General features: G+C 48.5%; 1 protein-coding gene and 1 long non-coding RNA gene across 2 annotated transcripts in view; one reads left to right on the plus strand and one right to left on the minus strand.

Moving 5' to 3' along the window:
• Window positions 1–26,511, minus strand: part of LOC141088338 (uncharacterized) — a 75,983-nt gene that overhangs the window by 30,758 nt on the left and 18,714 nt on the right. The gene's annotated exons all lie outside the window — the stretch shown is intronic.
• LOC141088148 (NADP-dependent alcohol dehydrogenase-like) lies at window positions 225–26,343 on the plus strand. The gene is made up of 5 exons (XM_073574079.1): window positions 225–245; window positions 4,065–4,150; window positions 11,091–11,220; window positions 24,345–24,419; window positions 25,696–26,343. Exons 1-5 carry the CDS (start codon window positions 225–227, stop codon window positions 26,341–26,343), a joined length of 960 nt encoding a protein of 319 aa, XP_073430180.1.

The raw sequence follows: 26,511 nt of genomic DNA on the forward strand, positions 1-26,511 counted from the left end.
TACGCCTCGTTACTGTAGCCATTATCAAAGTGATCAGACCCATAGAAAACCTTGAAATAATCTTAAGCCAACCTGTTAATAATCATATCAAATTATAGATGCCGATACAGTTGAAAGCAGTAATGAAGGAGAGAGCATCATGTGATGCTCCCTCTCCCATCACTCGCCTCTGACTCAGCATGTACCAACAGGGGAGCTGATTTGAAGCTGAGAAGCTCTGCAGTATGCAGAAGCGAGAGCAGCAGGTAAGTACTGTGTGTGTGTGTCTGCTGTACTATTCTGTGTATGGGGGGACTGCACTATACTGTGTTGTGTATGTCTGCTGAACTATAGTGTGTATGGGGGGACTGCACTATACTGTGTTGTGTATGTCTGCTGAACTATAGTGTGTATGGGGGGACTGCACTATACTTTGGTGTGTGTGTGTGTCTGCTGTACTATACTGTGTGTGGGGGGACTGCACTATAGTGTGTTGTATGCACTATACTGTGTGTGGGGGGCCTCCACTATACTGTGTTGTGTATGTCTGCTGCACTATAGTGTGTATGGAGGGACTGCACTATACTTTGGAGTGTGTATATCTGCTGTACAATACTGTGTGTGGGGTTGACTGCACTATACTGTGTTGTCTGCACTATACTGTGTGTAGGGGGCTGCACTATACTGTGTTGTGTATGTCTGCTGAACTATAATGTGTATGGGGGGACTGCACTATACTTTGGTGTGTGTTTGTCTGCTGTACTATACTGTGTGTGGGGGACTGCACTATACTGTGTTGTCTGCATTATACTGTGTGTGGGGAGAATGCACTATACTGTTTTTTTGTGTGCCTGCACTATTCTGTGTGTGTGGGGGGACTGCACTATACTGTGTGTTTGGGGGACTGCACTATACTTTGTATGTGTGGGGGCTGCATTAAACTGTGTGTGGGGGCTGCATTATACTGTGTGGGGGGCTGCATTATACTGTGTGTGGGGGCTGCACTATACTTTGTGTGTGTTTGTGGGGGGATGAATTATACTGTGTGTGTGGGGCTGCATTATACTCTGAGGGGGCTGCTTTATACTCTGGGGGTCTACATTATACTGTGTGTGTGGGGGGGCTGTATTATAATCTGAAAGGGCTGCATTATACTCTGAGGGAGCTGCATTATTCTCTGAAGGGGCTGCATAATACTGTGGGTGTGGGTTCTGCATTATACTGTGTGTGAGGGCTGCACTATGTGTGTGTGTTTGTGGGGGGCCGCATTATACTCTGAGGGGCTGCTTTATACTCTGAGGGGGTTGCAGTATACTCTATCAAGGACCATGGGAGCACATTTTACTATATGTACTATATGGGACCTGCATTATACAGTATCAAGGACTATCTGCACCAATCATTCTCCCTCAGCCAGAGTAAGGGTAGGTGCATACGGTCAGTAAATGATGTGGGTTGGATGCTGCGTACCTGTGCAGCATCCAGATGTTACAGCAGAGCGGATGGGATTTCAAGAAATCCCATCCCTACTGTGCGTGCACCGATGCCCACGGATCACCCAGAGATGGACATGTGGCGTGTCTCTCCAGTTCGCAGCATGTCTATTTATCTTGCAGAGACACAAGCCTCCGTAAGATAAATCTCACCCGTACAATGTATTTGAAGGTTTAATTCCGCACAGTTCAATGGACACATTCAGAATCACCTGCATTCAATAGCTGGCAACACTATGGACGTAGCGGACATGCGCTGCATACAAATCGCTGCCGATTACTGAACGTGTGCAGAGACCCTAAAAATTCCAGGAAACAAGCGTTGAATGACTTCAATATTGTCGATCGGGCTCGTTTAGCGGCCTGAACTCAGCGCAAGTAAATACAACAGAAATGTTTCTGAGTGATGGAGCGATATGTGAGCATTTGCAGACCCACTTTAAGCTTTTGCCAAGGGCCCCACTTTGTCTAAAACCGACCCTGCATGGCGGACGCATCCCTCAAAGATCAACCCAACCCACCTCGTCAAGGAATCTCTGAAAAGGGACATCTCATTTGGTGTAAAGTTCATTAATAAAACCTAGTTGAAAAAATGATTTTTAGCCCCAAATACATGAATTTTAAGGAAAAAATACCCATATCCCAACAGTAGAAAAGTGAAGGGTATATGTCAAAGACTGAAATAAAAAAAAAAGTTGAGAGTTAAAAAAAATTGGGGGCAATAAATATTATAATATGATTACACAGACAACATTTGTCACAGTAAGTACAGGTATAAATGTGAAACTATCACATTTTCTGCTTTTATTTTTAAGAAAGTTTTTTGCATTCAGGAAACTTTCTGATGTTCTATTCTCTTTAGATTTATTTGTGAGAATACTGATGATCTGCTGACAAAACCGTTCACTGGTGGTATTGATGATGATGGTAGTGATGATCTCACTGGTGGTAATGATGATGATGGTAGTGATGAGCTCACTGGTGGTAATGATGATGATGGTAGTGATGATCTCACTGGTGGTAATGATGATATTGTTGATGTTGTCCATCTTGAACTGTCCTCCCACCTCTCCTCCTGCTCCCTCTTTGACCGCTTACAATCAGGCTTCCGACTGCACCACTCAACTGAAACTGCCATAACTAAAGTCACCAACGACCTACTAACCGCCAAGAGCAAGCGACAATACTCAGTCCTTCTTCTCCTGGACCTGTCTTCTGCCTTCGACACTGTGGACCATTCCCTCCTGCTCCAGATTCTCTCATCTCTGGGCATCACAGGCTTGGCCCTATCCTGGATCTCATCATATCTAACAGACTGATCATTCTGTGTCTCCCTCTCCCACACCACCTCCTCACCTTTCCCATTCTCTGTCAGTGTTCCTCAAGGCTCAGTTCTAGGACCCCTACTCTTCTCCATCTACAACTTTGGCCTGGGACAGCTCATAGAAGTCCACAGCTTGCAGTATCATCTCTATGCCGATGACACGCAGATCTACCTATCTGGACCTGACCTCACCTCCTTACTGACCAAAATCCCACAATGTCTGTCCGCTATTTCAGCTTTCTTCTCTGCTCGCTTTCTAAAACTGAACATGGACAAAACAGAATTCATAATCTTTCCCCCATCTCACTCTACCCCTCCACCAGACTTATCCATCAATGTCAATGGTTGCTCACTTTCCCCAGTCCCGCATGCTCGGTGCCTCGGGGTGATCCTCGACTCTGCCCTCGCTTTCAAGCCACTTATCCAAACCCTAACCTCCTGCTGTCGCAATCTCAAAAATATTTCCCGGATCCGTGCATTCCTTGACCATGACACCGCAAAAACACTAGTGCATGCCCTTATCATCTCCGGCCTTGACTACTGCAACCTCCTACTCTCTGGCCTCCCCTCTAGCACTCTGGCACCACTCCAATCCATCCTACATTCTGCTGCACGACTAATCCACCTGTCTCCCCGTTATTCCCCAGCCTCTCCCCTATGCCAAGCCCTTCATTGGCTTCCTATTGTGCAGAGGCTCCAGTTCAAAACCCTAACTATGATATACAAAGCCACCCACAGCCTGTCTCCTCCTTATATCTGTGACATGGTCTCCCGGTACCTACCAGCATGCAACCTTCGATCCTCTCAAGATCTCCTTCTCTACTCTCCTCTTATCTCTTCTTCCCACAACCGCATACAAGACTTCTCCTGTGCTTCCCCGATTCTCTGGAATTCCCTCCCCCTACACATCAGACTCTCGCCTACCATGGAAACCTTCAAAAAGAACCTGAAGACCCAGCTCTTCCGACAAACCTATAACCTGCAGTGACCCACAGTCTACTGATCCGCCGCACAACCAGCTCTACCCTCTCCTAGTGTATCCTCACCCAACCCTGTAGACTGTGAGCCCTTGCGGGCAGGGTCCTCTCTCCTTTTGTACTTATGTGTGTCTTGTACTGCTCATGTTTATTGTACTTGTCTATATTTGCCCCTTTTCACATGTAAAGCGCCATGGATAAATGGCGCTATAAATTGTATAATAATAATAATAATAATAATAATAATGTTGTCTATAAATCTTGATTGTATTCTTTCTTCGTCTCTTTCAGCCTTCCACTGACCTTACCCAGTCCACTATTTCCTCTTTTCTGATATTGAAGAGACGCTCTGTTTGTGAAAAACAGGAGAAGATAATGTAATTATTTCTTTGGGTGTAATGGAGGAGGCCAACTCAAAATTAGTAAAGGTACTGTCACACTAAGCGATATCGCTAGCAATATCGCTATAACTTGTGACGTTATAGCGATATTGCTAGCGATATCGCTGTGTGTGATACTTACCTACAACCCGCTCCCCCCCTGGTTATCGCTGATCGCGCGAGAACGTTCAGGACCGCTTCTCGTCGTCAGCTTCCTGTTGTGACGACGAGCGACGCGTGGAGCCGGGCGGGAGGATGCAGGATCGCCTGGTGTGACAGGTAAGTAGCGACCCCCGTCCCCAGCGATGTCGCTGGTGAGATCTGCCAGTGTGGCAGCTCACTAGCGACCACTTAGCGATGCACCAGCGATCCTGACCGCGTCATATCGCTGGTCGGGATCGCTGGTACATCGCTAAGTGTGGCAGTACCTTTAGGCCTCATTCAGATGTTTTGGGGTTGTTTTTGCATGCAAAGAGAAAATTTTCATCCATTTTTGGTCAATGTGTCCGCTTTTTCCATCACGGTACAATCGTTTTTTCCTCTATCCAAAAAATAAGTTCTCCTACCCTTTAAGCAGTAAAAAAAAATATGCAGTTCATTTGCTTTTTTTTTTATAGACCCACATTATTGTACTTACCTGGGTCATCACTTATTATTTCCATCAGCTCATCTTCTTCCTAACCTTTGTTTTGTTACTGAAAATAGGAAATAGAGAAAATCTTTAATCTCCTTATCATGGGCAGGAATTCTAGAAGGAAGCAATGTGCAGAATAATGCATTGTCCAACTCCAGGAAATGCACCCTATTAAGAGCGGTTATAGGAAGCTTCGCCCCCAGCAATTTGCCTCCAGCAGTTCGCCCCAGGTACATTTTGCCCCCAGCATTTGGCCCCCAGGATGTTTCGCCACCGCACATTTCGCCCCCAGCGTTTCGCCCCTGGATGTTTCGCCCCCGGATGTTTCACCTACAGCATTTTGTCCCTGGATGGGTCGCCATCTGATGTTTCGCCCCTAGCATGTTGACCCCTGATGTTTCACCCTCAGCTTTTGGGGTCAACATGCAGGGAACAAAACATCTAGGGCTGAACATACCTGAGGGTAAAATATACAGGACCCCAATTGCTGGGGATTCCTGTGGCTGCCTTTTCAGCAGCTCACCCAGTGTCTCATCTGGCTGGCCTTAAAGGGGTATTATCACCCTAGAACACAAAAAAACTGACATACTTACCTGTCACAGCTGCAGCTCCTTGGGTATGGGGCGAAATGTGCGGGGGTGAAATGTGCGGGGTCGAAACACCCTGGGGGCAAAATGCTGGGGGCGAAATGTGCGGGGGCGAACTGCTGGGGGCGAACTGCGGGGGGCTAAACATCCAAATCCCATATAACACAGTCCACATAGTATATAACACAGCCACATAGTATATAACACAGTCCACATAGTATATAACACAGCCCACATAGTATATAACACAGCCCACATAGTATATAACACAGCCACATAGTATATAACACAGTCCGCATAGTATATAACACAGCCACATAGTATATAACCCACCAACATAGTATACTTTATAACACAGTCACATAGTATATAACACAGGCCACATAACATATAACATAGCCTATAAAGTATGTAACACAACCACATAGTATATAACACAGTCCACATAGTATATAACACAGTCCACATAGTATATAACACAGCCCACTTAGTATATAACACAGCCACATAGAATATAACACAGCCCACATAGAATATAATACAGCCCACATAATATATAACACAGCCCACATAGTATATAACACAGCCACATAGTATATAACACAGCCCACATAGTATATAACACAGCCACATAGTATATAGCACAATCCACATAGTATATAACACAGCCACATAGTATACTGTATAACACAGGCCACATAGAATATAACACAGCCCAAATAGTATACAACACAGCCACATAGTATAAAACACAGCCCACATAGTATATAACACAGCCACATAGTATAGTGTATAACACAGCCACATAGTATATAACACAGGCCACATAGTATATAACACAGGCCACATAGTATATAACACAGGCCACATAGTATATAACACAGCCTACATAGTATATAACACAGTCCACATAGTATATAACACAGCCCACATAGTATATAACACAGGCCACATAGTATATAACACAGCCCACATAGTATATAACACAGGCCACATAGTATATAACACAGCCCACATAGTATATAACACAGCCCACATAGTATATAACACAGTCCACATAATATGTAACACTTCCCACATAGTATATAACACAGCCACATAGTATATAACACAGCCACATAGTATATAACACAGCCCACATAGTATATAACACAGCCCACATAGTATATAACACAGCCACATAGTATATAACACAGCCACAAAGTATATAACACAGCCACATAGAATATAACACAGCCACATGGTATATAACACAGCCACATAGTATATAACACAGCCCACATAGTATATAACACAGGCCACATAATATATAACACAGTCCACATAGTAAATAACACAGTCCACATAGTATATAACACAGCCAAATAGTATATAACACAGCCACATAGTATATAACACAGCCACATAGAATATAACACAGCCCACATAGAATATAACACAGCCACATAGTATATAACACAGCCACATAGTATATAACACAGGCCACATAATATATAACACAGCCCACATAGTAAATAACACAGTCCACATAGTATATAACACAGCCACATAGAATATAACACAGCCACATAGTATATAACACAGGCCACATAATATATAACACAGCCCACATAGTAAATAACACAGTCCACATAGTATATAACACAGCCACATAGAATATAACACAGCCACATAGTATATAACACAGGCCACATAATATATAACACAGCCCACATAGTAAATAACACAGTCCACATAGTATATAACACAGCCACATAATATATAACACAGCCACATAGAATATAACACAGCCCGCATAATATATAACACAGTCCACATAGAATATAACACAGCCCACATAATATATAACACAGTCCACATCCCCCCCCCCGAGAATGGCCCCACAGTCCAGAACTCACTGATATATTAAAAAACTCCACAATTTTCACCTCTCCTCGTGCCATGCGCTGCTCCCGTCTGGCTCCTACATAAACATAAAAAGTACCAGCACAAAGTCAAGAAAATTTCATGTATATAAACTCAGATACATATCAGAAAATACAGAGAAAAAAATGAGTTTACCATATACAACGAAAAATAAGTATTTATTAATACAGAAGTTCATCAATTACATAAATAGTAAAATGTACAATAAAATATATCATATGTCAATTAGTATGTATGAATACACATGATCCACAAGACTGATGGCCACAGACTATGAGCAGAACATAATAGCAGGACAGAGCAAAAAATAACCTATGTCAAACCAATAGTAATAGAAAGAGTTAATGTAAACATCAGGCAGCTGATTCACTCAGTATCAGGAGGCTCATATAGCCAACCATGCAGTGCAATGGTATGCTGAACAAGTGCCCCTAAATCATAAACATCACCATGGTAGTGTGGGAGGAATGGCCCCCGTCGAGTGTCCGGACCGGAACCAAGGGAGCCATCATCTGGGTTCCGGGGGAAACTGTCCCCGGGGGACAGAGTTCGTGGACAGGCTGTTGTGACAGACAGATGGGCTGGGGGAGGGAACAATATAAAGGAGGCGGGGAATCCCCGGGACGATGAGTCAGCAGACTGTGACAGAGGCAGCAGGAGACTGTGGGAGCGACTGCAAGATAGAGCGACCTACCAGTGCCAGGGAAGATGCCGACTGAGGACTCCAGAGGGACGGTGGCAGGGCGATCATCCGAGATTTGCTGCCCCGCTCCAGCCCGCGGCTGCAGCCTACCCGCGGCCGCTGCCATCTCGCTCCACCCCGCAGCAGCGACCTGTTACCCGCCACCCGCAGTCGCCCTGCTCTCACCAGTGTTCGCGGCAAGTACAGTGCCGCCGCCGGCCACCACTGTCCCGCACCGGTTCGCAGCAGGGGCCGAGCCTCTGCTGGCCGTGGACTCCCCGTCGCAGCCGTTAGCTGCGCGGGTGGTCTGTGATTCGCCACCCTACATCGCTGCCACTTGCCCCAGTCTGGGAACTGCGGCCCATCCGTCCAAGGACTCAGCCGGGGCCTGTGGGGCTCCAGTGTCATCAGAGCGCTGGAGCGTGCGAAGACTACGCCAACGCCTCAGCAACTGGGCCCAGCGACTACTACGCCGAAAGACCACCATCCCGAATGGCAAGGGACGCCTGGACGGCTAAGTTGACAATATATTTACAGACCCGTAGTCAGCCATACCGCGGCCCTATAGTGACCGGCTATTGCCGGAAGTAGTCATGTTCTACCCGTTTGTGTTTGCTTGTTTTAGAGCCCCTGCGAGGGCAACCCGTGTTACTGTGGCACCCCTGAGGCTTCAGTCGCCACAGAGGTACTGCACCTCCTCCTGAGGTGTGGTGCCCCACCATCCAGGTAAGGTGAGAACTCCTGACCACGCTGCAACACTCGCATCCCACACAACATGGTAGTTCAGCAAAGCCACATTGCGGCTCCTTGCTTAGAGGGTAGCAGAGCACCTTTGGTGGTTCCCTGCTTGGAACACGAAACGTGCTGGGAGGCGGGTGGAGTTTAGACTACATAAAGAGCAGGAAGAGTTAGTTAGTCAGTCAGTCAGCGAGAGAGAGAGAGAGTCACTCGGAGAGGAGTGAGGATTCCTGGAAGAGGGATGGAGGAAGGAGTGCTGCAGCTGCCTCAGTGATCTGAGCCAGCTGGCACAGGAAAGGAAAGGAGAAAGACATTGGACTGAAACCTGACCTTCTATGAGAGAGAGGGATTAGTACAGAATGAAGGAGAAAAATGGAACAGAGAGGACGTTGGTTAGAGGAGAACCCTGCCTAGAAGTTCTAAACGCAAGGCCGGGGCCCGGTCCCCGAGGTTGTATGGATACTGAAGGCTCTGCAGCAGACACCGGTGGAGTAGTGAGCTACTCCCATCTAAGACTTGGGGGCACAACAGCAACTTGGATAGTGAGCTGGGACTCAGGAGTAAGGCGTCCCCGAAGCAGGCTACAGCTGTCTGCTGTACAAGTAGAGTTCTTGGGAACATCTGTCAGGAGGCACTCCAGTGTAACTCAGTACTAGGAGTACTTCAGTAAAAGGCGCTATAGAGGAGACATTCAGAAAGGTACATGTAGGCGGAGTGTTCGAAGGGAGCATCCTATCTTGCCTGGAGGTTGACTGAGCCCAGGACCCGGAGGACACAGCACGGAGGCAGGCATCTGTGTGAACTGCAGACTGTGAGTAAAGCTTTGGAACTACATGCCCTGGTGTCCTCCACTTATTCCCGCATCACTACACCCTGCAAAGCTACATCTGGGCAACGGCCTCTACACCGCCTGTGCCTCTCCTCCATTGCTACATCTACACTGCCCTGGGACTACGGCTCCACCTGTGGGGAGCTTCACCATCTTGGCTGCAACCCACCACCAGTCCCAGAGGATCTGCATGCAGCGTCGGTCTAACACCTCACTTGCCGAACACCACAGATGGCGTCACAAACTATTCATAAACTTTATTTCATTGTTCATTCACCCCCTTTTTTGCCATGGAGCCCCAGGGCCACGGACCGGGTCACAGCTTCCGTGACACTCCCATTGAGATCAACGGGTCCGATACCGAGTACCCCGCTAGGCCCTGGTGTCGGCGCTCCATTACCGCTTTTGGTGATCAAGCCGTGACTGAGGAAAGTTCCCTCTAGTCTTATAAAAGTTATTATAGAAAGCACCAAATTGTCTCGCGACTCGTCACTGCATCCTGCGTACCTGCAATTACCACAGTATCAACAATAAATATATTTATGTATACATTACGTATGCAAAGACCGCTACATGACTAAGTAAAGAATGAAGAGGTTAATTACCCATAATGACTGCCCGTGCTGTGACCACGTTCCCCAACGCACGTTTCGCTTGATATTTCGTCGCTTCCTCAGGGGGCTCCTGTCTCAACGGCTGCACTGCCTGGCACACAGTGAGTGTGCGATGATGTCATCACACACCCGCAGTGTCAGAGGCAGAGGGGAATGATGGGAGAGGAGGCATCAGCTGACGCTCTCTCCTCCATCATTGCTTTGAACCGGAACCACCATGAGCACCGCAGGAAAGGCTATTAAATGCAAGGCCGCTATTGCCTGGGAACCATGCAAGCCCCTCAGCATTGAAGATATTGAAGTAGCTCCTCCAAAGGCTCATGAAGTCAGAATAAATCGTGCAGAGCTTGCGATGGCCAACACAGTAACATCTGCAAAAAATTAGAGTTTGCATTTGGAGCTCAATCAGGACTGATGGATGATGGTGCAAGCAGATTTACCTGTAAAGGCAAAGCGATTTATCATTACGCATGCACAAGTACATTCATTGAATACACTGTGGTGTCTGACATTTACGTTGCCAAAGTGGATGCCCGTGCCCTTGTTGAAGTTTGTCTTATAGGCTGTGGATTTTCTACTGGATATGGTGCAGCTGTCAACACTGCTAAGGTGACCAAGCGCTCTAGTTGTGCTGTTTTTGGCTTGGGAGGAGTTGGTTTTTCATCAATTGTAGGATGCAAGGATGCAAGCGCTACACGAATCATTGGAGTAGGTTCACATAAGGATAAGTATCCAAAAGCCTTACAACTGGGAGCCACTGAGTGCCTAAACCCAAAGGTTTACGATAAACCCATTCATGAGGTCATTACTGAGCTAACTAATGGAGGAGTGGATTTTGCCGTTGAATGTGCAGGACGCACTGAAACCATGCTGACTGCTCTCCAGTGTACTTACTGTGGAAATGGTGTTGCTTGTTTGCTCATGAAGTCAAAAGAAATCGTGCAGAGCTTGCGATGGCCCACACAGTAACATCTGCAAAAAATTAGAGTTTGCATTTGGAGCTCAATCAGGACTGATGGATGATGGTACAAGCAGATTTACCTGTAAAGGGAAAGCGATTTATCATTACTAGTGTTGAGCTTTCCGATACCGCAAGTATCGGGTATCGGCCGATATTAGCTGTATCGGAATTCCGATACTGACTTCCGATACTTTTTTCGTATCGGATAACGGAATGGGAAGTTCCCATAATGCTATCAGCCCGCTCGCTTTGATTCAGCCAATGGGAATCCTCAGAAGTGTGGGCACATCCTGTTAGGCATGTAAACTATTGGCATGGCTGTGATTGGCTGCTGAAATGATGTCATGATGCACTATAAAAGCCGCCGCCATTTCTGGTCACTCGGCTGTGAATTCAGTTAGGGACAGGCTACTGTTGAAGACTGTGAGGGACAGTTAGAAATAGCGATTCTCAAAACAATATTGTGCTTTACCCAGGCTACATAAACCACCACTGTAGCTTTCTTTTCCCTAGCAGCAGTGTTCACAGCTGTCTGCAAGGGCTGTGTGAGTGCAGCTCACGCTGTGGAGTGGGTCCTGCAGCCACGTCTGGTTGTAGGCCGCCCAGCGTGCCTCACTGCTGCCTCATACATATTTTTCTTTTTGAGCTGCTTATTTTTAAAAAATTCTATCTAGTGTGCTTCCATCCGTATCAATATACGTTGGTTGCAAACACTAGTAGTAGACAGCGGAGCCTTTCTGCAGCCTTTCAGTGCTAGTGCCCACTTAGCTGCACTATTCACGGCTGTCTGAGAGGTCTCTGACTGTGTGTGAGTGCAGCTCACGCTGAGTAGTGTGTCCTGCAGCTACGTCTGGTTGTAGGCTGCTCAGCGTGTCACTGCCTCACACATTTTTCTTTTATTGCAGCTCATTTTTTCTCCTATTAGTGTGCATCCATCCGTATCCATATATGGTGGTTGCAAACACTCTAGGAGTACACAGCGGAGCCTTTCTGCAGCCTGTCAGTGCTAGTGCCCACTTAGCTGCACTGTTCACGGCTGTCTGAGAGGTCTCTGACTGTGTGTGAGTGCAGCTCACGCTGAGTAGTGTGTCCGGCAGCTACGTCTGGTTGTAGGCTGCTCAGCGTGCGTCACTGCCTCGCACATATTTTTCTTTAATTGCAGCTCATTTTTTCTTCTCCTATTAGTGTGCATCCATCCATATCCATCTACATTGGTTGGTTGCAAACACTATATAGGAGTAGAGGAGCCTTTTTTCTGGCTTGTGCCCTTCAGCTGCAGCCAGATTAGTATTACCCAAATTTTTTGGAGCCTCATCTTTTGCATTGTAGGTTACCTGCCTGCATTGTAATAGCTCCAGAAAGTTGGTGATACTCTCACTTTCAAATCTTTGATCACATCATTTTATTTTTTTTTCCCCCCCAAAAAAACAGCAAAGTTCACCAAACACTACAGTTGAAAGTTGTGTAGGCCACATTAGCTCCCATTAAAGTGTAGTCGATACACACACTTCATAAAATTAGTGTTTCTTATACCTGTAACCAGCTGTTCAGGAATAAGCACAATAAGGCCCCCCTTTGTACTTTTCTGCCTATCTTTCTCAGTCTAGCAAGATGAAAAAGGCAGGGAGTAAGGCACGTGGGCGTGGAGTTTCAGCAGGGAGAGGACGTGGGGATTCTGCAGGGAGAGGACGTGGGGATTCTGCAGGGAGAGGACGTGGGGAGTCTGTGCCTGCTGTTGGCACCAGTGAGTCAGCATCCCCCAGTTTTAGCAGGCAACAGTCCTTTATGCGCAGCTTTGTAGGACCTCACCGTACCCCACTGCTGCGGTAAAGGCAAAACGGGCGCTCCCAAGACTTGCAGTGCGTGGTCCTTTTTTGACACAGTTGCAGATGACATTTGCTTTGTCAAATGCAAGCTGTGTCATCAGAGAATCAAAAGAGGGAAAAATGTCAGCAACCTCAATACCACTAATATGTGGAAACATGTGCGGACCAAGCACGAGGTGGAGTTACACAGACACACTGAAGACGTAGGCCAACGTACAGCACCACCTACCACCTCTTCAGCTCGTGTTGGGGCCTCTTCCTCCAGCTCACACACAGCTGGTTCGGCTTCCTCACAGGATCGCCAAAGAAGAACCTCTGGCACTGTTGTCCGGAGACCCTGTGACATTCCACCCACAGCACCACATTCCAAGTCATCCTCACACTCCCAGGCCACTCGACAGCCATCGGTAGCACAGGCATGGGAGAAAGGTGACCATACTCGGCAAACCATCCCCGAGCACAGGCTCTGAATGCTGGCATTGCCAAACTACTGGCACTTGAAATGCTGTCATTCAGGCTGGTGGAGACTGACACCTTCCGGGACTTCATGGCATTGGCGGTCCCACAATACACGGTGCCCAGCCGCTTTTATTTCAGCAGGCGAGCCGTCCCTGCCCTGCAGAAACATGTGGAGGCAAACATAAAACATGCGCTACTAAACGCCGTCAGTAGCAAGGTCCACCTGACCACCGATGCGTGGACCAGTAACCATGGACAGGGACACGATACCTTTCCCTCACTGCCCATTGGGTCAATGTTGCTGAGCCGGGTACAGATCTGGAGAGTGGCGCTGTACGTGTTCTGCCAACTCCACGGATTGCAGGAATCCAGTCTGTACACATTGACTCCTCCTCCTACTCAAGTTCCTCTGAAACAGCGCAGCAGGAGCCTGTTATGACCGATATGAGCACAGCCGTGGCCAAACGTCAACAGGCCGTACTGAAATTAATTTCTTTGGGGAATCGAAGCCACACAGCGCAGGAGCTCTGGAATGCCATCAAGCAGGAGAGCGACGTGTGGTTTCTGCCAGCGAATCTCCAGCCGGGCTTGGTAGTGTGTGACAATGGCCGAAATCTGGTGGCAGCTCTTGGCCTTTGCAACCTCACTCACATCCCATGTCTGGCACATGTGCTCAACTTGGTCGTGCAGAGCTTTCTGAGCGACTATCCGGATCTTGATGCACTGCTGCACAAGGTCCGCATAGAGTGCGCTCACTTGCAGCGTTCCAGCACGGCAAGGTCGCGCCTTGCTGCTCTGCAGCGCCGATTACGCCTTCCGGAACATCGCATCATATGTGACTTACCCACCAGGTGGAATTCTACGTTACATATGTTGGAGCGGTTGTGTGAGCAGCAGGCAGCAGTCATGGAGTACCAGCTGCATCAGGCGCAAACAAGTCGCACTGTGCGCCGGTCACACTTCAGCAACACTGACTGGGCCTCTATGAAGGACATCTGCCTCGTTTTGCGTGCCTTCGATGATTCCACGCGGATGGCGAGTGCAGATGATGCACTAGTCAGCATGACTGTCCCCCTTATCTGTCTGCTTCAAAAAACACTGCAAGCACTAAGGGATGAGGTTTTGGAAGAGGTGGAGGATGAGGAGTCCCAAATGCCATCTGCTACTGGACAGTCTGCGCCACGTGCTTCCTCACAAAGGCCTAGGCAGGGGACACTTTGTGAGGCGGATGAGGAGGAGTCGATGGAGGAGGAAGACATCTCTCCAGAGGGGGGAGGTACGCAAAGCTCTAATCAGTATGTACAGCGAGGGTGGGGAGATGCAGAGCAGGCAGAGATCACGCCTCAAGCAGGGGACAGCGGTTCTTTGGCAGTTGGGAGTCTTCAGCACATGGTTGACTTCATGCTGCAGTGCCTGAGAAACGACCGTCGCATCGCCCACATTCTCTATACGGCTGATTATTGGGTGTACACCCTCCTAGATCCTCGCTACCGGGACAACTTGCAAACCCTCACACCAACGTTGAACCGGGAGTGTAAACTGCGGGAGTACCAAGACACACTGGTGCAGTCCATCATGTTTTCCATTCCACCCGACAGCAGTGGTGCTAGTGCTTTACAAAGCACCTCTGTGCGTCGAGCCAGTGGAGGAAACTCGGCACAAAGAGGGAGCAGAGGCAGAGCCTCAGCACAAAGCAAGGCCACTATGGCCCAAATGTGGCAAAGTTTAGTGTGTCCGCCACAATTGTCTACACCATCACTGACGGCTCCAGTCAGCAGGAGGCAACGTTTCCATCAGATGGTGACAGACTACATGTCTTGCCCTGTGAGTGTACTCCCAGATGGCTCTTCCCCCTTCAAGTTTTGGGTCTCTAAGCTGGATACATGGCCAGAGCTTAGCCAGTATGCATTGGAGGTGCTGGCTTGCCCTGTTGCCAGTGTATTATCGGAACGCGTCTTTAATGCCGCAGGTGGTGTACTAACAGACCGTCGCACGCGACTTTCTTCCGATAACGTTGACCGGCTTACTTTTCTGAAAATGAACAAGGCCTGGATCTCCCCAGAATTTGCCAGTCCTCTTCCCGACTAAATAATTGGTTGGCAACTGTATCCAGGTCTCCTGTTGTGTTCATGTTTCTACCACCTGAACTATAATCCCTGGGCTTCAACACAGCCAGTTGTCGCTCAGATGTGTCGTCTGCACAGAGAAAAACACTAGCTCCTGTGTTATTGGGGTTCAGTAATGCCAGCTGCTCCCCTGCTGTGTGGACTGCAAAGTCTCCTGCTCCATCCACATTCAAACTACTACTGATTTTTAACCGTGCTTCACTTAGGCCTCTGGCTCCACTGTCTCTAGTATTTCCCCTGGCCTCCAACCCCGCCAGTTGCTGCTCTGAAGTGGCGTCTGCACAATCCACACTTCTTCCTGAGTTACTGGGGCTCAGTCACGTCAGTTGATCCCCTGATGTGTGTCCGGCAAAGTCTCCTGGTCTGTCCACATTCCCATTACTAGTAGTATGAATGAGGACAGAGCAGGAGACCTTGCCGGACACACATCAGGGGATCAACTGACAGGACTGAGCCCAAGTAACATAGGAACAAGTGTGGATTGTGCTGACGCCACTTCAGAGCTGTCACTGGTGGGGTTGGAGGCCAGGGGAAATACTAGAGACAGTGGAGCCTGAGGCCTAAGTGGAGCACAGTTACAATCAGTAGTAGTCTACAACCTCTATAAAACGTGCTGCAAGTTGGCCTCAGCCTGCTCCATGCTTCATCCTGGGCTCCAACAACGCCAGTTGGTGTTCAGAAGTGCCATCTTCACAGAACAAAACACACTAGCTCCTGTGTTAGTGGGATTCAGTAATGCCAGCTGTTCCCCTGCTGTGTAGACAGCAAAGTCTCCTGCTCCATCCACATGCCAACAACATCAGACCTCAGCCTGCTCCATGCCTCATCCTGTGCTCCAACAACGCCAGTTGGTGTTCAGAAGTGCCGTTTTCACAGATCAAAACACACTAGCTCCTGTGTTAGTGGGGTTCAGTAATGCCAGCTGTTCCCCTGCTGTGTAGACGGCAAAGTCTCCTGCTCCATCCACATGCCAACAACATCAGACCTCAGCCTGCTCCATGCCTCATCCTGTGCTCCAACAACGCCAGTTGGTGTTCAGAAGTGCCGTCTTCACAGAGCAAAACACACTAGCTCCTGTGTTAGTGGGGTTCAGTAATGCCAGCTGTTCCGCTGCTGTGTAGACGGCAAAGTCTCCTGCTCCATCCACATGCCAACAACATCAGACCTCAGCCTGCTCCATGCTTCATCCTGTGCTTCTACAACGCCAGTTGGTGTTCAGAAGTGCCGTCTTCACAGAGCAAAACACACTAGCTCCTGTGTTAGTGGGGTTCAGTAATGCCAGCTGTTCCCCTGCTGTGTGAATGGCAATGTCTCCTGCTGCCTCCAAACTCACACTGCAACGCATTTTCTCCTCGCTCCAAGTAGGCCTCAGCCTGCTCGGAGCATTGATCCTGGGCTACAACACAGCCAGTTGTAGCTTGGAAGTGCTGTCCGCACAGATTCAAACACTCGCTCCTGTGTCTGTGGGGTTCAGTAACGCCTGCTGTTCCCCTGCTATGTGGATGGCAAAGTCTCCTGCTGCCTCCAAAATCACACTACTACTGATTTTCCACCGTGCTCCACTTAGGCCTCTGGCTCTACTGTCTCTAGTATTTCCCCTGGCCTCCAACCCCGCCAGTCGCTGCTCTGAAGTGGCGTGTGCACAATCCACACTTGTTCCTGTGTTACTGTGGCTCAGGCACGTCAGTTGATTCACTGATGTGTGTCCGGCAATGTCTGCCGCTCTGTCCCCATTCCCATTACTAGTAGTCGGAATGTGGACAGAGCAGGAGACCTTGCCGGACACACATCAGTGGATCAACTGACGTGACTGAGCCCCAGTCACACAGGAACAAGTGTGGATTGTGCACACGCCACTTCAGAGCGGCGACTGGCGGGGTTGTAGGCCAGGGGAAATACTAGAGACAGTAGAACCAGAGGCCCAAGTGGAGCCCGGTTAAAATCAGTAGTTGTGTACAACCAATATAAAACTAGCTCGAAGTAGACCTCAGCCTGCTGCATGATTGACCCCTGGGCTCCAACATCGCCAGTTGCAGCTCAGAAGTGTCTTTGGCACGGGTACTCCCTCCTGCTCAGCCTGGTTCCAGCACCGTCAGCTGGTTCCCGGCAGAGCCTTTGGCCTAGGTGCCTCCTTCTTGGTATCGGAGTTCCAGCAACGTCTGCTGGTCCTTGGTAGTGCTTTTTAGCACAGGTACCTCCTGCTTAGAAACCGTGTTCCAGCACCGTCAGCTGGTCCACGGTTGTGCCATTGGCTCTTGTTCCTTCTGCTGCCCCTCTGGGTTCCAGCACCGTCAGCTGGTTCTCGGTAGTTCCATTGACTCTTGTAGCTTCTGCTACCCATCCGGGTTCCAGCACCGTCAGCTGGTTCTCGGCAGTGTCTTTGGCACGGGTACGCCCTCCTGCCCAGCCTGGTTCCAGCACGCCTGTTTCCGGGTAGTGTCAATGTAACTTTGCCACCGATATGTTGTCCTGTCGTGTTGCGGTCGGGTTTGCCGAGTCTATGGTGCCTGCAGTTTTGGTGCTTTCTATGTGGGCTGCGGGTTCTGGTAATAAAGGCTGGTTCTGTAGTGCCAATAGGACAAGCACCCCCTGTTGGACTGTGGGTTTCGGAAACTGCGTCCTGCTCGCGGCCTTGCAACTTTGTTGATCATGGGTACCTTCTGCTACCCATCCGGGTTCCAGCACCGTCTGCTGGTTCCCGGCAGAGCCTTTGGCATTGTTGCCTCCTTGTCGGTATCCGAGTTCCAGCAACGTCTGCTGGTTCTTGGTAGTGCTTTTCAGCACAGGTAACTCCAGCTTAGAAACCGTGTTCCAGCACCGTCAGCTGGTCCACGGTTGTGCCATTGGATCTTGTTCCTTCTGCTGCCCCTCTGGGTTCCAGCACCGTCAGCAGGTTCTCGGTAGTTCCATTGACTCTTGTAGCTTCTGCTACCCATCCGGGTTCCAGCACCGTCAGCTGGTTCTCGGCAGTGTCTTTGGCACGGGTACTCCCTCCTGCCCAGCCTGGTTCCAGCACGCCTGTTTCCGGGTAGTGTCAACGTAACTTTGCCACCGATACGTTGTCCTGTCGTGTTGCGGTCGGGTTTGCCGAGTCTATGGTGCCTGCAGTTTTGGTGCTTTCTATGTGGGCTGCGGGTTCTGGTAATAAAGGCTGGTTCTGTAGTGCCAATAGGACAAGCACCCCCTGTTGGACTGTGGGTTTCGGAAACTGCGTCCTGCTCGCGGCCTTGCAACTTTGTTGATCATGGGTACCTTCTGCTACCCATCCGGGTTCCAGCACCGTCTGCTGGTTCCCGGCAGAGCCTTTGGCATTGTTGCCTCCTTGTCGGTATCCGAGTTCCAGCAATGTCTGCTGGTTCTTGGTAGTGCTTTTCAGCACAGGTAACTCCTGCTTAGAAACCGTGTCCCAGCACCGTCAGTTGGTCCACGGTTGTGCCATTGGCTCTTGTTCCTTCTGCTGCCCCTCTAGGTTCCAGCACCGTCAGTTGGTTCTCGGTAGTTCCATTGACTCTTGTAGCTTCTGCTACCCATCCGGGTTCCAGCACCGTCAGCTGGTTCTCGGCAGTGTCTTTGGCACGGGTACTCCCTCCTGCCCAGCCTGGTTCCAGCATGCCTGCTGTTTCCGGGTAGTGTCAACGTAACTTTGCCACCGATACGTTGTCCTGTCGTGTTGCGGTCGGGTTTGTCAAGTCTATGGTGCCTGCAGTTTTGGTGCTTTCTATGTGGGCTGCGGGTTCTGGTAATAAAGGCTGGTTCTGTAGTGCCAATAGGACAAGCACCCCCTGTTGGACTGTGGGTTTCGGAAACTGCGTCCTGCTCGCGGCCTTGCAACTTTGTTGATCATGGGTACCTTCTGCTACCAATCCGGGTTTCAGCACCGTCTGCTGGTTCCCGGCAGAGCCTTTGGCATTGTTGCCTCCTTGTCGGTATCCGAGTTCCAGCAACGTCTGCTGGTTCTTGGTAGTGCTTTTTAGCACATGTAACTCCTGCTTAGAAACCGTGTTGCAGCACCGTCAGCTGGTCCACGGTTGGGCCATTGGCTCTTGTTCCTTCTGCTGCCCCTCCTGGTTCCAGCACCGTCAGCTGGTTCTCGGTAGTTCCATTGAGTATTGTAGCTTCTGCTACCCATCCGGGTTCCAGCACCGTCAGCTGGTTCTCGGCAGTGTCTTTGGCACGGGTACTCCCTCCTGCCCAGCCTTGTTACAGCACGCCTGCTGTTTCCGGGTAGTGTCAACGTCACTTTGCCACCGATACGTTGTCCTGTCGTGTTGCGGTAGGGTTAGCCGAGTCTATGGTGCCTGCAGTTTCGGTGCTTCCTATTTGGGCTGCGGGTTCTGGTAAAAAAGGCTGGTTCCATAGTGACAATAGGACAAGCACCCCCTGTAGGACTGTGGGTTTCGGTAACTGCGGCCTGCTCGCGGATGCAAAACTTTGTTAATCATGGGTACCTTCTGCTACCCATCCGGGTTCCAGCAACGTCAGCTGGTTCCCGGCAGAGCCTTTGGCCTAGGTGCCTCCTTGTCAGTATCCGAGTTCCAGCAACGTCTGCTGGTCCTTGGTAGTGCTTTGGAGCACAGGTACCTCCTGCTTAGTAACGGTGTTCCAGCACCGTCAGCTGTTCCACGGTTGTCCCATTGGCTCTTGTTCCTTCTGCTACCCATCCGGGTTCCAGCACCGTCAGCTGGTTTTCGGCAGTGCCTTTGGCCTAGGTGCCTCCTTCTTGGTATCCGAGTTCCAGCAACGTCTGCTGGTCCTTGGTAGTGCTTTGGAGCACAGGTACCTCCTGCTTAGTAACTGTGTTCCAGCACAGTCAGCTGGTCCACGGTTGTGCCATTGGCTCTTGTTCATTCTGCTGCCACTCCGGGTTCCAGTACCGTCAGCTGGTTCTCGACTGTTCCTCAGCCTTCTTGTAACTTCTGCTACTTTTCCAAGTTCAAGCTTGTGGAAATGGTTTTTGATTCTCACTCTGGATCTCCATGAAAATGACCCTGAAGACGAATACCCTGAAGACCACACAGAAGAATACCTAAAAGATGACTCTGAAGAAGATGACCAAGAGGACAAAGAACTGGAAGACAACCACCAAGATGCAGAACAACAAGAGACAGAAGACCAAGAAGCATAAAAAACAAAAGCAGAAGAACATTAAGCATAAGACTAAAAATCTGAGCAAAGGATATTATCAAATTTATTAGCAGAAGAAGACTAAGCACCCCCTGTAGGACTGTGGGTTTCGGTAACTGCGGCCTGCTCGCGGATGCAAAACTTTGTTAATCATGGGTACCTTCTGCTACCCATCCGGGTTCCAGCAACGTCAGCTGGTTCCCGGCAGAGCCTTTGGCCTAGGTGCCTCTTTGTCGGTATCCAAGTTCCAGCAACGTCTGCTGGTCCTTGGTAGTGCTTTGGACCACAGGTACCTCCTGCTTAGTAACGGTGTTCCAGCACCGTCAGCTGTTCCACGGTTGTCCCATTGGCTCTTGTTCCTTCTGCTGCCCCTCCGGGTTCCAGCACCGTCAGCTGGTTCTCGGTAGTTCCATTGAGTATTGTAGCTTCTGCTACCCATTCGGGTTCCAGCACCGTCAGCTGGTTTTCGGCAGTGCCTTTGGCCTAGGTGCCTCCTTCTTGGTATCCGAATTCCAGCAACGTCTGCTGGTCCTTGGTAGTGCTTTGGAGCACAGGTACCTCCTGCTTAGTAACTGTGTTCCAGCACAGTCAGCTGGTCCACGGTTGCGCCATTGGCTCTTGTTCATTCTGCTGCCACTCCGGGTTCCAGTACCGTCAGCTGGTTCTCGACAGTTCCTCAGCCTTCTTGTAACTTCTGCTACTTTTCCAAGTTCAAGCTTGTGGAAATGGTTTTTGATTCTCACTCTGGATCTCCATGAAAATGACCCTGAAGACAAATACCCTGAAGACCACACAGAAGAATACCTAAAAGATGACCCTGAAGAAGATGACCAAGAGGACAAAGAACAGGAAGACAACCACCAAGATGCAGAACAACAAGAGACAGAAGACCAAGAAGCATAAAAAACAAAAGCAGAAGAACATTAAGCATAAGACTAAAAATCTGAGCAAAGGATATTATCAAATTTATTAGCAGAAGAAGACTAAGCAGTGTATGGGGGTGTGTTATGAAAGAGTCACCGAAGGAGGAAAAAACAAAAATACAAGCTAAGTCCAGAAAAACTGGAGAGGTTGGTAGCTATCAGATTGCAGACCCCTGATCCTATCCACAACAACTAACAGTAGCCGTGGGGGGTTCCTACGATGCCCTAGACCCCTTCGATCACAGCCGGAGAACAAAATAGGCCTAAAGAAAGAAAGGTGAAATCTAAACTGCCCCAGAGCAGACCCCAAAGCAATAGGCAGCCCCCAACAAATAATGACGGTGAAGCAAGATGAAAACACTAACACAGATAGAAAGATAGGTTGAGCAAACGATGGGGCCTAAGCTAACTAAAAAGGACAGGATAGAAAAGCTGCTGTCTGCAATCCGTAAAAAACCCTACCATAAACCCTACCAAAAAATGTCCCAACCGTCTGATAGGAAAAACAGGCCCTGAAGTCGCTATATCAGCACTCAGGTAAATTCTGAAGACAGAGCCAAGAGACCACCATAGTATCTTTTACGGTTTCTGACAAACGCTTCCGAAAGAGAGCTGCCAAGGCACCATCATTCCAGGTAGTAAGGACCGCCCACTTTTGGAATTTTTGACAGTACAACTCTGCAGAATCCCGACCCTGGCTCAATGCCAACAGGGCCTTTTCAGCCTGATCAATAGTATTAGGTTCATCATACAACAACCCCAAGGCTTGAAAAAATGCGTCCACATTAGTAAGAATAGGATCATCAGGTTTCAAAGAAATCCTGGGGATCGCCGCGCAGCAAAGAGATGACAATTTTAACCTGCTGCGCGGAGCTCCCCGACGAGTTAGGCTTCAAGGCAAAAAATAATTTACAATTATTCTTAAAATTCAAAAAATTAGACCGATCCCCAAAAACACATCAGGAGTAGGGTTCTTTGGTTCAGCAGCATGTGAATGAGCAAGATAGGCGGAAATTCCCCGCACTTCAGCAGTGAGCTGCTCCACACGATCAGACAATTGCTTCATCTCCATTGAGAAAGAAAAAAAAAATTCCCCCTACGGCCTCAGAGACATAGAGGAAGAAATATACACAAAAAAAAAAAAAAAAACATTCTGACAAACTCTCTTTTTTTTTTTACAATTCTTTCCTGCTATTGAGTACCCTAGGATCTGCGGTATGGCTGGTAATTCTGTTATGAATGAGTCACCGAAGGAGGAAAAAACAAAAATACAAGCTAAGTCCAGAAAAACCGGAGAGGTTGGTAGCTATCAGATTGCAGACCCCTGATCCTATCCACAACAACTAACAGTAGCCGTGGGGGGTTCCTACGATGCCCTAGACCCCTCGATCACAGCCAGAGAACTAAATAGGCCTAAAGAAAGAAAGGGGAAATCTAAACTGCCCCAGAGCAGACCCCAAAGCAATAGGCAGCCCCAACAAATAATGACGGTGAAGCAAGATGAAAACACTAACACAGATAGAAAGATAGGTTGAGCAAACGATGGGGCCCAAGCTAACTAAAAAGGACAGGATAGAAAAGCTGCTGTCTGCAATCCGTAAAAAACCCTACCAAAAAATGTCCCAACCGTCTGATAGGAAAAACAGGCCCTGAAGTCGCTATATCAGCACTCAGGTAAATTCTGAAGACAGAGCCAAGAGACAAAAATAGAACTCAGCACACCCCCGACCGGGGATGGCTGAACTCCAAAAAACAAGGTAAACAAAACAAAACTAATAAGTTCAATAGCAGAGCAAAAATTTATCTTTGGGAAGCAGGAATCAGACTGGTCTCCAAGAATCCAGCAGAGAAATCACCAGCGACTCAGAAGGGCGTCGGCTGCCTTATAACCAGTCAGAATTTCCTGTTACCCAGTCATCATCTACCAGATCAGGTGTTTGGTAATCAGCCTCACTACCTTCCTTCACCAGAAGAGGGAGTTCATCAGACAGCGACGGTGAAGGGAAAAATGAACTCACAACAGGGGTGTGTCCGTTCCTCCTCGTGGTTCCCCTGGAAAAGGCCTGCTGCTGCAGGACAAACTGAACGCGGACAAATCCTGTTGTAAATCTTTTGTGACAGGCTGAACGGAAGGTGTAATCTTCAAACTTTTATAGATAACAACTACAGGAATGCCTGACACAAATAAGAATATGATGAAGAAGAATAGGAAGAAGATGAAGAAGTAGAATATGAAGAAGAGTAATAGTTGAATAAGAAGAATATGAAGAATGTAAAAAAAAAAAAGAAAAAGAAGAAAAAAAAGAAGAAAAAGAAGAAGAAGTTGATGAAAAAGATGCTGCTGCTGAGGATCATGAAGGAGAAAGTGTGGGAGAAGTAAAAAAGAAGGTAAAGAGCATGGAAGTAGTGAAACATACATATCTGACAAAAAATTAAAGACTTTAACATAGTCAATATCTTTGTAACTACGAACGTCTTTAAAAAAAAAAAAAATCCTGCTATTCCATTTGATTGGGCTAAACCTCTATGGCTTTAATGTCTCCTACACCTCCCACAATACATTCTACATTATAATTAGTTGTTTTTCTTCATGTAGAATTAACCTACAGGGAAAGAAAGGGTTTTTTTTAATTCCGATATTTCTGTTCCATTCACTTGAATGGGACTTCCGGGATCGGAATCTGCGATACCCGATACTTTTTTTTAGATCGGCCGATCCATTCCGATACGATATTTTTCAGTATCGGGTGGTATAGCTCAACACTAATCATTACGCATGCACAAGTACATTTACTGAATACACAGTGGTGTCTGACATTTGCGTTGCCAAAGTGGATGTGTGGCGCCCCTGAGGCTCAGTCGCCACAGAGGTACTGCACCTTCTCCTAAGGTGTAGTGCCCCACCACCTAGGTAAGTAGGGAACTCCTTTCCACACTCCAACACCTGCACCCCACACACAGGATAGTTCAGCAGGACCACATTGCGGCTCCATGCTTAGAGGGTAGCAGCGCACCTTTCGTGGGTCCTTGCTTCGTAACACGAGATGTGCTGGGAGGTGGGTGGAGTTGAGATATATAAAAGGTTGGGAAGGTTTAGAATTACAGATCAGTCTGGAGGTTCAGTCTGACAGAGGGTCAGAAAGGAAGGAAGGGAGCCACTCGGGAGGAGTGGGGATCCCTGGAAGAAGGGATGGAGGAAGGAGTGCTGCAGCTGCCTCAGTGACCTGAGCCATCTGGCACGGAAAAGGAACAGAAGGAGAAAGACGTAGAACTGCAACCTAGTGCGGAACGAAGGAGTAGGAGAACAGAGAGGAGTTGTGGGTTGGAAGAGGAACCCTGCCTATAGGTTCTCAGCGCAAGGCCAGGGACCGGTCCCCGAGGTTGTATGGACACTTATGGTTCTGCAGCAGACACCGGTGGAGTAGTTGGCTGTAAATGCACTACTCCCATCTAAGACTTGGGGCACAACAGCAACTTTATAGAGAGCCAGGACTCCGGAGAAGGGAGTCCCCAAGAGAGGCTACAGCTGTCTGCCATACGAGTAGAGTTGTTAGGAACATCTGACAGGAGGAACTTCAGAGTACCACGGTGCTCGAGCTCTTCACACTAAAAGGCGCAATAGAGGAGTCGTTCAGGAAAGGTACATGTTGGCGGAGTGTTGGAGAGGATAATCCTGACTAGCCCGGGAGGTTGATTGAGTCTCTACCCCGGAGTCAGGCACCAGTGTGTACCATGAACTGTGAGTAAAGCTTTGGAACTGCAAGCCCTGGTGTCTTCCATTCAGTTGTGCGCCAACACCGTCAGCACCGCTACATCTGGCTACCAACATTCCTCACACCGCCTACGCCTATACACTGTCCTGGGGTTACAGCTTCACCTGTGGGGAGCTACACCATCTATGCTGCAACACACCATCAGCCCCAGAGGATCTGCACGCAGCGTTGGCTTACCATCTTGCTTGCCAAACACCACAGGTGGCGACACAAACTATCACATAAACTATATTACAAACCACCATTGATTTGGGCGCCCAGGGCCACGGACCGGGTCACAGCTGCTGTGACTTATCCCACTTACACTGGCCCGGTACCGAGTACCCCACAGCCCTTGGAGGGCGACCCAGATGCCCGTGCCCTTGTTGAAGTTTGTCTTATAGGCTGTGGATTTGCTACTGGATATGGTGCAGCTGTCAACACTGCTAAGGTGACCAAGCGCTCTAGTTGTGCTGTTTTTGGCTTGGGAGGAGTTGGTTGTTCAGCAATTGTAGGATGCAAGGATGCAAGCGCTACACGAATCATTGGCGTAGGTTCACATAAGGATAAGTATCCAAAAGCCCTACAACTGGGAGCCACTGAGTGCCTAAACCCAAAGGATTATGATAAACCCATCCATGAGGTCATTACGGAGCTAACTAACGGAGGAGTGGATTTTGCCATTGAATGTGCAGGACGCACTGAAACCATGCTGACTGCTCTCCAGTGTACTTACTGTGGAAATGGTGTTGCTGTTGTGTTGGGTGTGGCATCTCCCAAGGACACACTTTGTTTGCATCCAGGTTTGCTTGTCACAGGGCGTACCTTGAAAGGATCTATATTTGGAGGCTACAAGGGTTCTGATATCCCAAAACTGGTTACAGATTATATGAACAAAAGGAACAATCTGGAACATTTAGTAAGCAAGAAGCTAGCCCTGCAAAAAATCAATGAAGCATTTGAACTGCTTAGCAGTGGGGCAGGAGCTCGGAGTATTGTGATATTCTAATCGTACTGCAAGTGAAAATATGGAAGTAGACCATGGAGCTGTCCTTGTAGAAATGCACTTTACAGCTTCTGATTAATCATATCTTATATGCATACATTCTCCTATCTGATTGGTGTATGATTTTTTTGTTCACAGTGATAGAATCCACTTAAGAATTTCGGCATTTGC

Source organism: Dendrobates tinctorius, unplaced genomic scaffold, assembly GCF_039654945.1.
Source record: "Dendrobates tinctorius isolate UK_male_01 unplaced genomic scaffold, ASM3965494v1 ptg000038l, whole genome shotgun sequence".
NCBI lineage: Eukaryota > Metazoa > Chordata > Amphibia > Anura > Dendrobatidae > Dendrobates > Dendrobates tinctorius.

Coding starts and splice junctions, on each gene's coding strand:
- LOC141088148 (XM_073574079.1), top strand. CDS start 225: ATGCAGAAGCGAGAGCAGCAG. Junction 4,151..11,090: donor GAAAAACAGGAGAAGATAAT/GTAATTATTTCT, acceptor TTGCTCATGAAG/TCAAAAGAAATCGTGCAGAG. Junction 24,420..25,695: donor TTTGCGTTGCCAAAGTGGAT/GTGTGGCGCCCC, acceptor CAGCCCTTGGAG/GGCGACCCAGATGCCCGTGC.